Source organism: Ascaphus truei, chromosome 16 (assembly GCF_040206685.1).
Source record: "Ascaphus truei isolate aAscTru1 chromosome 16, aAscTru1.hap1, whole genome shotgun sequence".
Lineage (NCBI taxonomy): Eukaryota > Metazoa > Chordata > Amphibia > Anura > Ascaphidae > Ascaphus > Ascaphus truei.
In genome coordinates this window covers 4,934,921-4,952,142 of record NC_134498.1, presented here as the reverse complement: position 1 = coordinate 4,952,142, position 17,222 = coordinate 4,934,921, and the positions used below count along the sequence as shown (strand labels likewise).

The window sequence follows — 17,222 nt, the reverse complement described above, 5'->3', positions numbered from 1 at the left end:
ATGGTCAAACAGATACAGTCGTACTGAGAAACGGTCCACAAATCATGCATTAAAATCAGCATTTCGTCTTGTGGGAGAAAAAACATTCGCCTTTCCAAAAAAAATGTGTACAAGCCATTGTGATGCCCACGGCAAGTGGATTCATGCAATAAGCCACACAGATCGGCTGAAATATAATGTATTGCCCCTGTTCATTTAATGTAACCATGTACTGTTATAACTGTGCCAAGGACATGGCCTACTTGAAAACAAGAGGTAACAATGTATTACTTCCTGGGAAAACATTTTTATAAATAAATACGTTTCACAAAATGATTACTGCTAGAACCACATGCACAGCTTTGAGGCATAGACAGCTGTATACACTGCTCAATAAAGGAAACAGCAACCCTGCCATCTAGTGCCACAATACCGTATAGCACTGTATGAGGGATATTTTAAAGGTCCGTTGCAGGATTATGTAATTTATCCAGCGTTAACTGCCACTAACCTGAATAGCTGTTACCAGATTGGCTGCGCTAACCAGCAACTGACCTTAATCCTCTCGGTCATGCATATACCTACATATCTTTATCCAGCCTGTTCCGAGATAATTATTCCAACTGTAAGCATAACATGATTAATTGAATGTTCACATATATTTAAAAGGTTATTCGCTGTTAATGGTTCAAATATAAGAGTGTTCCTTGGCAATTAATGCCCGGAATTTCAACCTATCAGAAAGCTAGGTTTGAGAGTTCTCAAACTATAGTCTGCAATATACATATGTAGCGAGACTATCCCGGACCGCAGCATTACCCAGCAGCAGGAAATCTCTCTGTGGGGGAATCACAGACAAAAGAACGGACCAGTCATGCAGGCAACCGCGGCTATTACTGACCCAGGAGCCACAGCATTCTGCTTTCCTTCAGGCGGCTCCCAGGACAGCGAGCACGGCTACATCTGCATCATATGGCAAATGTTAAGAAAACGCAGATAAGGTATTAATTCTCTTTTATATATTTGTGTGTCTAATTTTTGGATACCATGTGGATGCTGTGTGTCCTTTTACGTTCATGGATTTCAAACCCGAGCATTATTTGAGGTGCCATTCTCCCCAACGGGTTATCAGGGTAATAGTGTTTGTTGCTGTCAGACCGTCTCGCGCTCATTATCGTGCATCACGTTTGCGCTCTGGGGCTGGCGAGGGACACCCAGATACAACAAAAGTATACAAACCGTTTCTGCTGTTTATTACTCATTAATAAAAGCACTGATTGGTGTGAACTCCATGGTATAAATATATGGTATAAATAAAATTCATATTTTCCCATCAAGATTATCCCTGTGACTTAAGTTGTGCGCTGTTTGAACATTTTTCTGGTACACAAGGTATTACGGGGTGTGTTCTATACATGTTGCTTAGTAGGAAAGCACATCTTAAGCATTCATTTGCACAGTCAGAAGATACCCAGTCACATGGGAAAGTGAGAAAGGCAAGCATCAATCCCAACCTTGTCTGCAACATTTAAATAACCTTCTTAAACAAATAAAAAAAGCCCGCTGCCATATCCAACGTTCCCAGTCAGAGTTTCAAAAAGGATTTAGAAAGAATAGAAAGAAAAAAAAAACCCATGGGAAACCATATTTAACAGAATATATTGGTGCAGGGGGAAAAAGCTATGAATTGAAAATGGAAAAAAAAAAGATGTGATCTAAAACGGAATTGACCGATTCCTGCATAATAAACTAATCAAATGTTAAGACTTACGCTTATGTCAGGGAAGTGAAGATATTTAATTGAACATGTGAATAGATTATGCGTACTTCCGACGTAAAAACAAACAAAAAAAAAACATTAATCTAGAGATTTACTCAAAATGAAATAACCCAGAAATGCAGTGTGAAGCTGTCCGGTAAAGAGTCTCCCAAATTGATTTTGCCATTTTTATTTAGTAGACATTTCATGTACTTTGATCTGGAAAATAACAGACCCAACTCTGAAGTTTTATTTGTTTCCTTGTACCTCAAAAGGAGATTAATAGAGTGTACAGTATGAGGCGGAATGCATTAATTTGCAGACACAGATTATGTACACAGATTATTAATAGATACACTGCCACGCGTTTTCTTTAAAAGGAAGGTGTTTCTCTGTTTTTGATAGCAGATATGTAGCTATCCTTCAACACGTGCCTTGCTTATTATTGAAAAATAGCCAAAAGGTGTGGTGTTTCGTTGTTAAAAAGAATTTTACTCATGCAATCATGTGGCCCAACACTTCTACAGTATATTCAAGGCAAATGGACCACTGGAAAATATGCAACTAATTACTATTTGATTTATGTTTAACCGTTTTATTATGGACTCAGGAACTAAAATATAGAATTGCAAAACCTAAACTAGCCCAAAACACACAAACTCTGTTACAGGCAGTCCTCGGTTATCCGACACAATGCGTTACTCAAAATGGCGTTGGATAGCGAAACGTTGTAAAGCGAAACACGTTTTCCCATGGGAACACTGTTTAAATGAAAGGTTCTGTTCCCGAAGGCATTTTTAACACTAAAATACACCAAATATTTTACGCAGGCAATAAGATATGCAGCACACACAAATTATATAGTGTATATACTGTATTATATATAATATAACAAATAATATATTATATAGTATAATATTATATAGTATAATATTATATAGTATAATATTATATAGTATAATATTATATAGTATAATATTATATAGTATAATATTATATATATATATATATATATATATATATATATATATATATATATATATATATATATATATATATATATACGCTCTTACGACGCTTTGCAACGTTGTGTATGTGTGTGTATATATACACGTACACAAACAACGTTGCAAAGCGTCGTAAGAGTGTTGGATAAGCCGTTTTGGCGTTGTAAAAATGAACATAGGTATGCATTGCACAGCGTTGGATAAGCCATTCGTTGTAAAACGAAGCGTTGTAAAACGAGGACTGCCTGTACAATCCTTTAGATAAACAATTAGTAGAGGAACCTGTTTGACAATAAAGCTCAGGTGATTGTGTTGGTATCCTCCACTTACCAAAGTGATCCACGTGCAGGTTCCATGAGCAGGTGTGAGACTCGGGCACCGTACTGAACCAACGTCTGACAGCCGGGAACGTTTTCTGGGAACTGGGTGGCTGTCGAAATTGCCCTCTAACTCCTTTTTTCAGCAGTTCCTTAGTGACAGGATAAAGCCATTGCAGCCTGTGGTACCACATAATGTCCTGAGAGAAGGGGAACAGAATGGGCAGGCAAGTTAATGAGCTTTATAAATCAGAAACAATGTGAGTGGAGAGGGGGTTGGAAAAAAAAAAATAAAAAAAAAAAAAGCGCATCAGCGGGAGAGGGGAAAGTAACCAATATTTTCATCAAGGTGGGTCCCTACTATGCTTCCAAAATGAACTATTACAGCCAAATCTGGTCCTACAAAAAAATAAAAATTAAGATTTCAACGCAGATTTTTTTTGCACACAGAACAGTGTGTACACAACACTCTGAAGTAAATAAACAAAAAAAGGACAAACCTTTTTGGACAGAACAAGAGGGGCAAGAGGTCAACTGCTTCGCATGAACAAACTGTTGCTTTTAATGAACTTCAAACACAGAAGAATTTGGTTTAAAATACCCTTGTATACACCAAGAAAAATAATCCAATTTAGCTTGAAATGTTTATGCATTTCTGAATTTAAACCCAACAAGAATACAGAAGGACTATGCTTTGTAGAACCATGTTGGCAAAATCAAAACTCCCTCTCTAGACATTAAAGGAGAGTCAATTGCTCCTAGTACTATACTGTAGTGAACTAATTCCAGTGACATGTTTAAGAGGTGGTGGTGGTCTCTGGGTAATTTATATGCATTTTACCCAAACCTGACACCAACAAGGTATACATTTATTTAAGTTAGACTTGGGGGGGGGGGGTTGGTGGAAGAAATGGGGCGATTTGCTCTGGCTGCTCCCTTTTGTGTGACATCATTGCTCAGCGAGGGATTGTAAAGCAAGAGTCTCCCTCCCCGTAACTTTAATGGCTCTCTGATAAGGACAGGGTGGGATAAGAGGGAAAGAAAAAACGTGATTGACAAACACTTCCCTACTCAGAGGCCCCTAAGAAGTTTAAAATGTTCAATCATGTGGGATTGCAGCTTTAAAGACATTTTTAATACACAGATTAAACTTTACCACTGTGACGGTGAAGGGGTTAACCAGGCTTATAATAAAGGTCAAGCCCACTTGATTAAGACCCTAACACACGGGTCAGGGTTAGAGTGTCAGCTCCGGGCTCCAGATGTCAAAAATGTGTTACTGCAACTGTATACTGATTTTGCGACATTAAAAAAAAAAAAATGGTGTGATTTTTGCCTTTACTGGGATGCTGGGATCGGGAGATTTCTAGGCTGGAAATTTCAGGGTGGCTTTGGAGGAGAAAGTCTTTGCAGAATGTGTCTATGTAGCGGGGTTGTGGAGTTTGGGGATACCCCAAAAGTTGTATCCGGAGATTGAGTGATATCTTCAGACACAGCTAAGTGCATTACTGCGCCAACTTCGGACCCTGGAAACGCTCTTACAGCTCACCGCCAGAGTCCCTGCTGCAGCATCTTCCAGACAAGGTAAATGGGTATGAAGGGGTTAAAAGATATCTGCAGGTATACACAGAGTCCTTAGTATAGCAGGGGCTCCCCAGTATTGCAGAGGTACCCACATACATGCCCAGGTATACTGAACCTAGTTTAGGGGTTCAGGGGCTGCTTCAGCTTGGTTATAATAAGGCTGAGCAGGTTTTTAAAGTGTCTAAAAATGTTATAGTTATTTTCTCATTACCAGGCTCGGTGCCCATGCGTCTGGGAGAAAACCAGGACGTGGAAGCCTCAGATATCCCAGAGGTGTGAACCAGTTTGTTAGAAGGAAAGGCTAAATGTAGCACCCATATCCTCTGTTCAAAGGGTCCATGTAACCTGGATCAAAGTCACATGTTGGCATAGGTGTGAAAGCCCTCTACACGTAGTGGCATTAAGCCGGTGGGGGGTTTTGAATAGTGAATGAGCAAAGATGGCAGTTTGTACACAAGCTCTCTCACTGTTCTGAAGCCATACAGTAGGTGCTAGTTTCACAAACCTGGCAAAGTGTGTGAGTGGTTGAAGTTTAATTTCCCATGCCACCGGTTGGAGGGCAAGGCGTGGGACGGCCTGTCCCAAAGTTTATAAGACATCTATCCCCCATCCCAGATCTCTCTGCTGCTGTTCTTTTTGTGTTCCAATGTGGTTCTTTTTGTGCCAAGTGATTCCAGAAGTGCAGTTTGCCATAAGGGAAAGAACGGTTCGGACCGGAACCAAAGATGCCTTGCTGTGATTGCAAGGAAAGGCTGCAGGACATTTTAAACCGGAATGGTTTTTAAGTCCCCACTTCAGCACTGGACCGTTCTAAAGACTTTATTTCAATCAGGAAAGTCAGTGCTTCAACCCCAAACCCCCAGTAAGAGTATCTTTATCTGTCACTTGTAACTCAATGTGTGTTTGCCTGTTTCTCTGGAATAAATTACAATTGATTTTACTTATTGGCTTTGCTCAGTGATACGATCCCGGTATAAACCCGTGACAACCACTGGCTGATGTCAATGTGAGTGAGGAGTTTCCCTCATGGCTTCACCTTCCTGGTGCTGAAGCGCCCTGCATTCAGTCACCTCCAAATCAAATTCTTTGTTGCAAGAAGTATCACCAGACCGTATCATCAACAGGGCAATGTCCGCTTTTATATTCTCATTGTTCAAAGACCAGGATTTTAACTAGGTGGGAATCAGGGTGTCTGGTGCTGAACCGCATTAGTTTCAGCTCCAGGGGACCCCCTGCTTTCAGATACTTACCTCTGTAGGGGGTGTCAGTAGCAGCTTCAGAGGTTTAAAAGTCCTGGCCATGCGGGCCAATAGGAAGCTGCAAGGGATGATGTCACGGCTTCCTATTGGCCCGTGGGACATTTAAGCCATCATGTTACCCCACACACAGCCTAGCTGGAGCCCCCTTTATCTCGGGGAGCAAGGGGTCTCCGGAGCTGAAATTAACAGTTCAGCTCTGAAGACCCCCTGCTTCAAATGTATTAAAAAAAACAAAAAAAAAAACAAGAAAACCAGGACTGCTACCATCAAGTGCAGACAAAAATGCACACACGTGGTTCCCACCTGAGGAAGGGAGGTAATGTGCATGAAGAAGCCTGGTTATCCCCTGCTGTGCGGATAATGCTTCGTTACAAGAAGCATCTGAATAAAAAAGACATAGGAAAAGTCATCTCTGTTCATGTCAATGATAAGATTATTGAAGGCTGTAGTAAGATAGTGCTCTTCTATTAGCGGGTCACGCGCCAAACTTTCCCACAAACTGGAAAGCCAGTATAACCAGCCTCACACTAATGAGTCCCAAAAGGTTGAAACAGCTGTCCGAGTAAGTTTTACTGGCTCTGCACCTCTTTAACCAGGCGGTGCTGAAAATCAGGAATATTAAATGCTTACATAAACGCATGAATGTGTTTATTAATGGAAATACATTTCCAGGTCTTAAAAATGTATCTAAAATTACATTACAACAAGCTTGTGGCTGTCCTACTCCTAAATGTTTTCTGATCCCTTCAGTGTAATAGTTGTATGGCCCAGCCATAGGATGTAGACGCTCTATCCTAGAGGACTGCTACATTGGCTACTTTCTTTTATCTGAAACTGTGTTTCCCCCACTCGTGGGAGATGTGTCCATTTCTACGGTGTATGGTGCATATACCTGCTGGCAACAGGAGGGATGATATCCGCCGATGGTAATGTGACACAGGACTAGGCTTCTGGGGTTCATACCCCACATATCTCTTTAGCAGTGCAGCGCCTCCATCTGCCGTAGGCTTCAGGAACTGAAGGTGATCTTCCACGGTACAACTATTACCCCAACCATTAAGGTCACGCACCAGGCAGGAGGTATATAACAGGAAAGGTTTATTGTCTCTTCTGTGCAGCACAGTTACTCAGCAGGGTTCTGCCCAATGCAGTTACACAGCTTCCACCGAAGGATGGTCCCTGGACATCACTACAGACCAAGGGCACCCGCCCAAGCTCTTCCCCACCTTCCTGGCAGAGGTATGGTCCACACTCTCTCTCCCCCAGAGGGAAGAGGACAGGAGAAGGCCCAATACTCAGCCTTTCCACTGTGTGACCTGCCTTCCTCAAGTGGGGAAAGGCACTGCTAAATTTGGGCGGTACCTGCCCTTAAGTACAGCCAGGAGGGCACCAGGTCTGGCTCATGATTGGTCATGCCCAGGCCTGATGTCACCGCCTCTCGCTGTCACTCAAGGACAGTACCAAGGAGGGTGAAACCCCCATATCAACTACTGGCAACCTGATTGTACAAGGGTTTACTGCCAGGATGGAAGCAGACTAGTAGCCAAAGGTGGCATGGCTACATATCTTTGTAATAATTCATTTGCAGAACTTGTACTTTGCTGGAAACCTTTCAATGGCCCCTAACAAATGCAATTTAGTAATAAATTCCTCTTGGAAGTGCACTTCAAATGCTTCTCATAAACCGGGTGATCTGGTTAATTACTTTAATCATATCAAAAAGGATTATATATTAAAAAGGATTAATGCCTGTTCTGTAAGATTTTAACTACTGTCCTACTAAAATAGACAATGTTTCACGAACATTTTCAAAGTTTAACGTCAGAAGCCGTCTCAATACAAAATATACTGTACATTGTATGGTTCAACCTGATCAAAAGTCAAATTAAAAAATAAATAAATAAAAAGTGAAGGAGTTGTGTGTGCCGAGCACGCGCATTTTAAGTGAAACTTCTTTGGTCACTGTTTTGTCACAAATATTGTATTTGTGATGGTGATATTTTTTAATTCAAATTCAAAATAGAATGTCAGTGACAACACGCAAAGAAGTATGACTTGGAACGCGCGTGCTTGGCACACACCGGTTTTAGCGATTTGCACTTCTATAGTTATACTGTGTGCGTGTTGGTGCCTGCGTCTCCCAAGCTGGGTTGTTGTTGCTCCTGCGCATGAGCGGTCCAGGACTGGCTCCCTTTGTTGAAGTGAAACTTCTATGCTGGCACCTACCATATGAAAATTTCCGCTTGGAGTAAATTGCCTTTTGGTGATGGAAGTACAGTCCCGGAAGTGACGTCACTGCTGGCAGAAGAGGCCTCCCGCGCTCGGCGCATACCGCCTCAGCACTCCATCCTGATTTTGCCGTAGGCGCGCACACGCAGCACAGGCACAGTTACTATACCTACAGATGTGCAAATAAGTCAAACAGGGGGTGTACCGCGCACGCACTTTCTAAGTCAAACTTCTTTGCGTTTTGTCATTGAAATTGTGTTTTAATTTTTACTTAAAAACACCACCATCACAAATACAATTACTGTGACAAACACAAAGAAGTTTCAGTTAAAATGCGCGTCACACACACTTTTTTTATTACCAGGACAGGAACCGCGGAGTCCCCAGGACTGAAACACGGATTCCGGGAGACCTGTAAAAAGTTTTTAAATCCCTGCATCCCGCGGACAAAGAGAAGCACACAACGGATGACATTGCAGCCTCCAAATGGGAGATGTAAACCGCCACTGTGTTTTCCTAAATGGAGAGTGAAATTAGCCATTTTTACCACTAATTATCACAAACCATGGGGCATCCCGGAGCTGAAAATAGAGCTGCGTTCCCCTGGTTCCTATCCTGGTATAAAAAAATTAAAATTGAATACAAGGGACCTGCTGCTTAAAAGAAGCACTCTCTCAAAAGACCAAGGTGTACTAGTGGCAATGACACGTTATAGGGGATACGTCTGTGGGACTGATGCTTTTACAGGCATACCCTGCATTAATGTACGCAATGGGACCGGAGCATGTATGTAAAGCAAAAATGTACTTAAAGTGAAGCACTACCTTTTCTCCACTTATTGATGCATGTACTGTACGGCAATAGTCATATACATGCATACCTGATGTAAATAACACATGTGTAACAGGCTCTATAGTCTCCCCGCTTGCGCACGGCTCCGGTACAGGTAGGGAGCTGGTATTGCTGTTCAGGACGTGCTGAGAGGCGCATGCGTGAGCTGCCGTTTGCCTATTGAGCGAGATGTACTTTCTCGCGAGTGTACTTAAAGTGAGTGTACTTAAACCGGGGTATGCCTGTATATAACCAAAATCTTACACTTAAAAGAACCTGACAGACTCTTGCGTTCTGCTCAAGGATAAATTCAGACTACTCTTGTATCTAAAGCACTCTCCCGCCTAAAACCTTTCACTTATTGCCTCATGATTTCCTCTTCCCCTCTATAGCAGACTCTCCCCCCTTTAGGACCTTTCATAAAAACACACTTTAGCCAAGCATATGGGTAGCTCTGCTGGCTGATATTCTACATCGCATATTCACTGACCGTGGCCCCTTGCAGACGCACTTCCCATAAAACTCTCCTATCTCTAAATTACCCCCACTTACCACTTAGATTGTCAGCTCTTCGGAGCAGGGACTCCTTTTCGTATTGTTTGTCTAAAGCGCTTAATCCAATTATCTGTTATAATATTATGTCACGTATATTACTGCTGCCAAGCACTATGTAGCAGAATGGTGCCATCTAAATAAAAGATATACATACATTTTTTAAAGTTAGTTTGATTTCCTCTGGCTGCTCCCTTATGTGCGATGTCGCTGTGTGTATATCAAGAGTTTGCGCAGTAAGCACCCCCTGTTACCACATTATATTTTTTTGGCTTGGTAAATTTGGAAAATTCAGGGAACTTCAGGAATATTTTTTCTATTTAATTGGGATCCTACATAATTTGTATTTTATGTAGCACATATAGACCCTTACCTCTTTGGCTCATGATCGCATGCATTTACACACAAAAGAAAAATTAATTATTCTACCTTATAAAAAATGAAAAGATCATAAAAATATGCCGAAGCATTTGGATAATATGCAAACATAAAAAAAAAAGCTTAGAAAATATATTTACAGAACTTTTACAAGGCCAATCACATATTTAACATGCTACGGTAATTGGTTCTCTTTAAATATGGAACTTAAACTGGTTCATTTTGGTCCTTGGAGCACACTGCGCCTATAAATGAGCTACATTATACAGCAAGACTTTGAAAAGTCCCATTTTAAGAGCTCCTAGAATACAATATTATATTATGTCATTACTCCACAATCAGCATGTGAGCAGGAGGAATAATAAAAACTGAAGGTAATATAAAACAGTAAGTGGCACTGCACCTTCATTCCTACTACATCTATTAGGAGCGAAAAATCTATTTTCCACCATTTAGTTTCCCACCCACCCATATCCCTCTATTTTAAAAACCTGTCATCTAACAAAACTTTTCGTGGTGCTGTCTTCAGTCAGTTCTTCCTCGGACAATAAAACCCCAGCTCGTCCTTGACGCCTGTCCTCACCTTGTCTTTTTGGTATCAAAGGTTGCTAAGGAACATAAATGAGGTTTGATGAGTAAGCAAGATTACTAGTGAGAGTATTTGATTAATGTAGCACTTATTAACTTGTGCTGTATGATAGCATCCCCACACTAGAGCAGAGGTTCTCAAGCTGTGGTCCTTAAATCACTGGTGACTCCTGATGACTTTGCTGGTGGTGCCTTCATATTAATTTTGGACAGCTTCCACCTGTGGCCCTCTTTCACTGCTGAAGCTTGGTTTGTGACCAGCTGTTTTTCAGACTCCATTAGATTATACATTGTAACTTCAGGCTGTATCAATCTATTGAAGAACATACCTAAGGCCGCACTTATAGTGCAACGTCGTCCGAAAACAAATGTCTTGCCGCCACGTGCGCTGATGGTAAGCACGACGGCGACAATGCGACGTTTTCAAGGGCTTTCGCCTCACGGGACGGCCCTTGAACCAATCAAATGGCCGGAAACCCGCGACGCCGACGCCCGGCAAAATATAACTTTCGCCGGTGGCGACGGGTGACGTCAACCGTCGTGTCGCCATCGACGGCACTATAGGCACGGCCTAAGTAAGTACTGTATAGTGATGCTCCAGGCAAGGACTCTGAAAAGGCCAATATCTCTCAATCAACTATGTCCTCCTCCCACAAGTGATAGGATTCTGCTCAACATACTGTACACAGGGACCTCACACAAAAGGGAATAGCTCAATAAAATCCGCATATCTCTGCTTCTAGCCCTGAAAAATACCAACTTGGAAATGGTTGTAATATGAATGTATATCAGTAACGATTGCAGTCAACGGCATTAGAAATCTCATTAAATGCAATGTTACAATTATTTTTTTCTAAAAGTAGTATTTAGGATGACCCCTGTAATAGAAGTTGAAGTATGGGACTGCATTATTATGCTTAATGACCAATTCCATCTAATACCAAAGAGCACAGTATATATCACAAAACATATTCTGAATTTGAAACACATTTTGGGAGTATGCAGCTAGGAGAGAATGGCCTTGCATTGATGTTAAACAAATGCACAATTCCAGCCTTCCTCCCAAACTGGCCCAATTACTGAGATTTCTCCATTTTTATGATGAAACCAATGACAAAAGGAGCTATTTAGCTGCATCTCTTGATCAAAACATGATTCAACCTACACTAAAATGTATATTATTTCTTATTGTCCTATGGATTAAACTTTGTAAAATATGTGAAAGTGCTCCAAGGGTTAAATGAATGACACAATATGCTGTGACCTGTGTAGTCATAAGACAGTAACAAAGTCCCCTTAACATTATGAAGGAAAATGGCAGGGGCACAATAACAACAGCAAGAATCCGGCCTCATTCATTTAACCCTTAGGGCACTTTCACACATTGTACCAAAGTTAGTCCATAGGATAATAAACATACAGTACCACTTGTGAGCACATTCACGTCTCAGGCAGGTCTGCAAATCTGCATGTCCCATTATCTCTTGGCTAGGTCCCCGCTACAAATCGGTGGCGCGCGCCTCCCACCAGCTCCTTAACTCCTCCCCAGCTGTCCCCGGTCCCTCCTCACTCCCTGCACACTGACGCGTCAGCCATCAGGAGCTACAACAGGATTGTGGTCGCGTGCGGCGACGCGCTACATGTTGCGCCAGGGAGCCAATGACGAGGGGAGATCGCTGGCAGGGGGGTGGATCCATGTTGTCCAAGTTCCCTTCTGATGTTCCATGCATACTGTAGCTCTTAAACTATTGATTATCTTTGAGGAAGTTAAGTTAGGGCGAGTTGAGTTGTGGGGTGTGCTCTTGGGGAATCATAACCGGCTTTGAGGAAAATAACACACACGCCCCCCAGTCATGGCCACGCCCACCCGACCCATTTTGGCCACGCCCCCGTGCCTAAAAACCGTTGCCGGCAGACCGCAGTGAAGCGTGTTGCATGCCCTGCCAGCATGTGCAGTGGGACCTTAGCCTTAGCATACAATGCTTCCACTGCGGCCTGGGATTCTGGGTAGCGACATGCAAATGAGCACTCACACAGCATCACCTTTTGCTTCTTATCCATTTTAACATGGATCCCTCTAAGCTTAGGCCTGCCGCATTACACGGCTTGTTCAGCGCACCCTGGGTTACTGGCTCTGCACTTCTGTAACCCTACTCACCGACAGCTCTTTCAACACATTCTGATTCTCATTAGTGTGAGGTTGGTTACTGGCTTTGTAATAAGCTGGAAGTGGCTATTATCCAACGGACAATAAGGAATTGTATAATAACAAGGGAACAAAGTAACAATAGGAAAGGGAGTGTCTGCCCCGAAGAGCTTACAATCTAAGTGGTAAGAAGGGAGAACTTCGAGACAAGGGGTCAAGGTCAGTGCATTGGAGATGTATAGTACCAGCCTGCAGAGCTACTCAAATGCTATAAAGGAGAACAGTTACAAACTACTTTAGAGATAGTGAATGGATATACAGAGTAGACAGCACTCTATAAATGTAAACAGAATAATAGTGTGATGACAATGTGGTGCAGCGGGAACCTCAACCCCTCCAAAGTAATAAGAACAATAACAACTGTTCCCAGCACTCAATAAGGTAATGTTCTAAAGAGAAGCCAAGAGAATTCAATGTGTGCACACGCTCCCTAGCCTGCAGTAGTACAGTGCTTTACTAAAGACAGCAATTCATTCAAACCCAGCTCTAGCTTTACTTAACAAATAACATCCACACAAATAGAATACAAACTTATGACGCACGTTCTTTCAGCAACCAGATGCTATATTGCCTTTAATTGGAAACAAGCGGCACCAGTAATGACGGCAATTAAAAACAGATTTAACCAAACCATGGTATTTGAAAAGATTACTGCATTCCTCAATGACAATATCAATAAATTACAGCGGTTATGGGATCCCTGGCTCTCAGAGGAAACCTCCCTGGCTCACAATAGAAATCTATTAATTCTCTAGACCGGGCCCTTTGCGTGGGGACAAAAGCATATAAGATTCCCTATCGGTTCAACCAGGTATATGTATGGGTTCAGCAGAAGGATGTATTATACAGATTAAACCTAGAGACCAAAATGTGTTGAATTTATGTATCAAATAGGACCCCTATTACATTAAATGTATAATATCCCTATAAAAATTGTATTTTACTACATACAGTACCATCCAAGTTGTAACTCATTTATTTTCCCATGTTATGTTTGATCCCGCCCTAACCCTTTTGCACCCCCCTTTCTCTCTCCTAAACATGAAAACATACACACAACACACACAACGTCTTCACAAAGCACCCCCCTATCCCATGTAGTCCGTACCTGGGACTCTGGGTGCCAGATGTACACCGAGCATTGAAGTCTCTGTGTGTGGCAGAAGAGGCCTCCCGCGCTCGGCGCATACCGCCTCAGCACTCCATCCTGATTTTGCCGTAGGCGCGCACACGCAGCACAGGCACAGTTACTATACCTACAGAAGTGCAAATAAGTAACACAGGGGGTGTACCGCGCACGCACGTTCTAAGTCAAACTTCTTTGCGTTTTGTCATTGAAATTGCGTTTTAACTTTTACTTAAAAACACCATCACAAATACAATTACTGTGACAAACACAAAGAAGTTTCAGTTAAAATGCGCGTGCTCGACACACACACACACACACACTTTGTGACTGCAGCAACTAAAATTAAGTTAACAACATGCCTTGATGTTTCATGTCTTCAAAAATACATTTGTAATAACAAAATGTAATACCTTCCAAATTATTAACACTTATTGTTAAGCAATGTTTTCAAATGAACCAAAACAGGGAGCGACATGTTTTATTCCTATTGAACAGATATTTATTGTGATAAATATAATTGAAGTGCCTATTATCCATAGGACAATAAGGAATTGTATTTGTGTAACTGTTCTCTGTGCTTCTATATTTAAAGATAGTTGAATTTATGTTCTTTGCAGTTGCAGTATGTTCTTATTCCAGCGCAGCAAATGTAATATTGAACATGTGCCTATGAAAAGAGTCCAACTGAAACACACAGTACCACTACTCTTAATTTAAGCCACACGTTACTACTTTTTTTTCCCCACAACTTGTGTTTTAAATTTATTCTCATAGCCCAGTACCATCTTAAAAAAATATAGATATAGAGAAATATATCCCACAATGGAAAAACAAGAAACAGCACTAAATTGTAATGCAAACAAAAACTTGTATTTTAAGAATACATAGCACACTTAGTTCCAATGTTTCGGTCCAGAAAGGACCTTCCTTAGGGGAGTGCTGCAGAGTGTGTGTATGTGTATGTGTATATGAAAATATTATATATTGAAGTCCACTTTATTTTTAATGCTCAAGGGATTTTACACTTTTCTGGACAGTGCAAATAGTGCTTAACTCTTTCTAATTTACACTCCGCAGATATTTGTCCATATGTTCAATACATGGGGATTTTTGTAAGCAATACAGTATGTAAATCTTTATTTATGTAGCACATCAATGTACATAGCGCTCCACAGCAGTAACACGTCCCTGCCCCAAGCGCTTACAAATCCCAGTACTTTCATTGAACCACTTCACCCACTGCCCACTGCGCACACACAAAAACACTCTTCCCATACTGATCCCTCTCTAAACAGGCTCAGGGGTTTTCCGGTCACCCTCCCTTGTCAATACATTGCAAATATATATTGGCAAATAAACAAAGTGGCTTCTTCTGCCCAGTCACACACCCCACAGTCACACACCCCACAGTCACACACCCCACAGTCACACACCCCACAGTCACACACCCCACAGTCACACACCTCACAGTCACACACAACCTTACTGCCCCGTCTTCACAAAGCGCCCCCCCCTATCCCATGTAGTCCGTACCTGGTACTCTGGGTGCCAGATGTACACCGAGCCTAGAAGTCTCTGTGCGAAAGGTATTGCTTTTACTTGTAGGTTTTAACTTGCCAGGACCATTCTCAAGGCATGCTGGGAGCTGTGGTCCCAGCATGTACAATGACAGTCATTCTTTTAGTTATAAAACTACAACTCCCAGCCTCCTGTGCGCAAGTGTAAAGAAAAGACAAGAGCTCCTGCCAGCCAATGAATATCTTTCAGCGCAAGTGCATGCTGGGAGTTGTGGTCCTAATGCCTATATTATGGTAGCAATTTAACAGAAGCATAACTACAATTCCCAGCATTACAAGCTTCCCGTGAAGGGAGATACAACGGAAAGTATTTAACGTCGCACCGACAGTTGCTTGGCGTCTTGGCTACGGTCTGTACGTCTTGTATTACTGCTGCTGGTCAGGGAGCTGTGTTTATCTCCACCTTCACTATTACATTGTCTCTGGTGTCATGTTCCTTTATTTCTGTTTGGGCAATTGGTGTCCTTTATACACAAGTGAAAAACAGAAAACGTTATTTAATCCCTTTCCTGCCAGAACAGCGCTTTGCTGGCCAGAGGCATCAACCTCTATGGCAGGGGGCTCAACTCCAGTCCTTAAGCCCCCCAACAGGTCAGGTTTTCAGGACATGCCTGCTTTAGCACAGGTAGTTCAGTCAGTCCTGGGTTCAGGACAGGTGGCTCAATCGGGGGTTAGCTTGAGGACTGGGGGTTGAGCATCCCTCTCTTGGTTATGTAATATAGTGCGCTACTGTGCGTGCGCATCATTTACAATTGGCTGTGTTAGCCAGGCGTTTCTATACTAGGGAAGCGCACGTCCGGGAGCGGTGGCGCGGCAGACCAGGGAAAGTACAAGAGAATTGTATTTTCGCGCTGTCGCTGCGCCACGTGACGCGGTGAACTAATCACAGCGCGGCCTAGTGCTGTGACACCCCCTAGCCCCACGCATTACCGCTCACCCTCTACACGCGAAACGCTCGCGCCACGTGCACCACCGTGTGCACGCCCTATATTACAAGCCTTAAGGAAAGAAAGAAATCCGATCAGTGTGTTCTGGGCCGAAACCTAACTTTTTCATGGAAAGGGGCTCATTTTTACAAGTGAGACTCCATTGAAGTTTATGAGTCGCGGATGTTAAAAATCAGCGAGACAAACTCCAAATCAATCATCATTATACATAAAATAAGGCTCACAGACAATTAGAGAATTCCGGTGCAATCTGCAAAATGTTGCTATGTAATAATTAGTTATTGAAGCACAAGAAGCCTTGGCCAAGGCCACAAAGAGTTTGCACTGGGTTACCTAATTCAAAGATTGTAAAAAAAAAAATATCTTTGCTTCTCATGGTGGAGCAATTGAAGGTGTGATGTGTGATGAAGTGGGTGGGTGATTGGTGGATTGGAATCAGGTGGTGGGATTGGGGCGGTGGGGATCCGGGCAGATGATTGAGGGATTGGGATCGGGTGGGGGATTCGGTGATGGATGATTGGGGGATGGGAACTGGGCGGGGGATGGGGATAGGGTGGGTTATTGGGGGGTTGGGGATTCGGTTGATGGTGATTGGGGGGATGGGAATAGGAATAAGGTGTGTGGGGATTCGGGTGATGGGGATAGGGTGTTTGGGGGATGAGGATAGAGTGGTGGGGATATGATGGGGGGTAGGATGGCAATCGGGGCGATTGGTCGGGCCGATGCAATCACCTGCTTGCTGTACACAATCTGCAGGTTTCCAGTGTCTGACGTGGGGCTGTCTGTACTCTGCAACATCTTGCTGAGCGAGCTGTGTAGTTGACACCCTGCTCTTAGACGCCTCTTTTCTAATGTAATCCAACCAAATTTGGATAGCCTT

The 17,222-nt window shown here is 42.5% G+C and overlaps 1 protein-coding gene across 3 annotated transcripts in view; it reads right to left on the bottom strand.

Annotated features, from left to right (window-relative positions):
• The window catches only part of TMLHE (trimethyllysine hydroxylase, epsilon), a 32,369-nt gene extending 16,879 nt beyond the window's left edge, over positions 1–15,490 (bottom strand). Inside the window, exons 1-3 of one of the 3 annotated variants that reach the window (XM_075572716.1) lie at positions 15,352–15,443; positions 13,798–13,945; positions 3,076–3,262 (exon numbers count right to left, since the gene is read on the bottom strand). In XM_075572716.1, the coding sequence (XP_075428831.1) occupies positions 3,076–3,256 (181 nt within the window). In that variant the 5' untranslated portion in view covers positions 3,257–3,262; positions 13,798–13,945; positions 15,352–15,443. Of the gene's footprint in view, positions 1–3,075; positions 3,263–6,797; positions 7,135–13,797; positions 13,946–15,351 lie in introns of those variants that run through there. The other 2 variants (XM_075572715.1, XM_075572714.1) reach the window with 2 other exon arrangements.
• Positions 15,491–17,222: the final 1,732 nt, after the last annotated feature.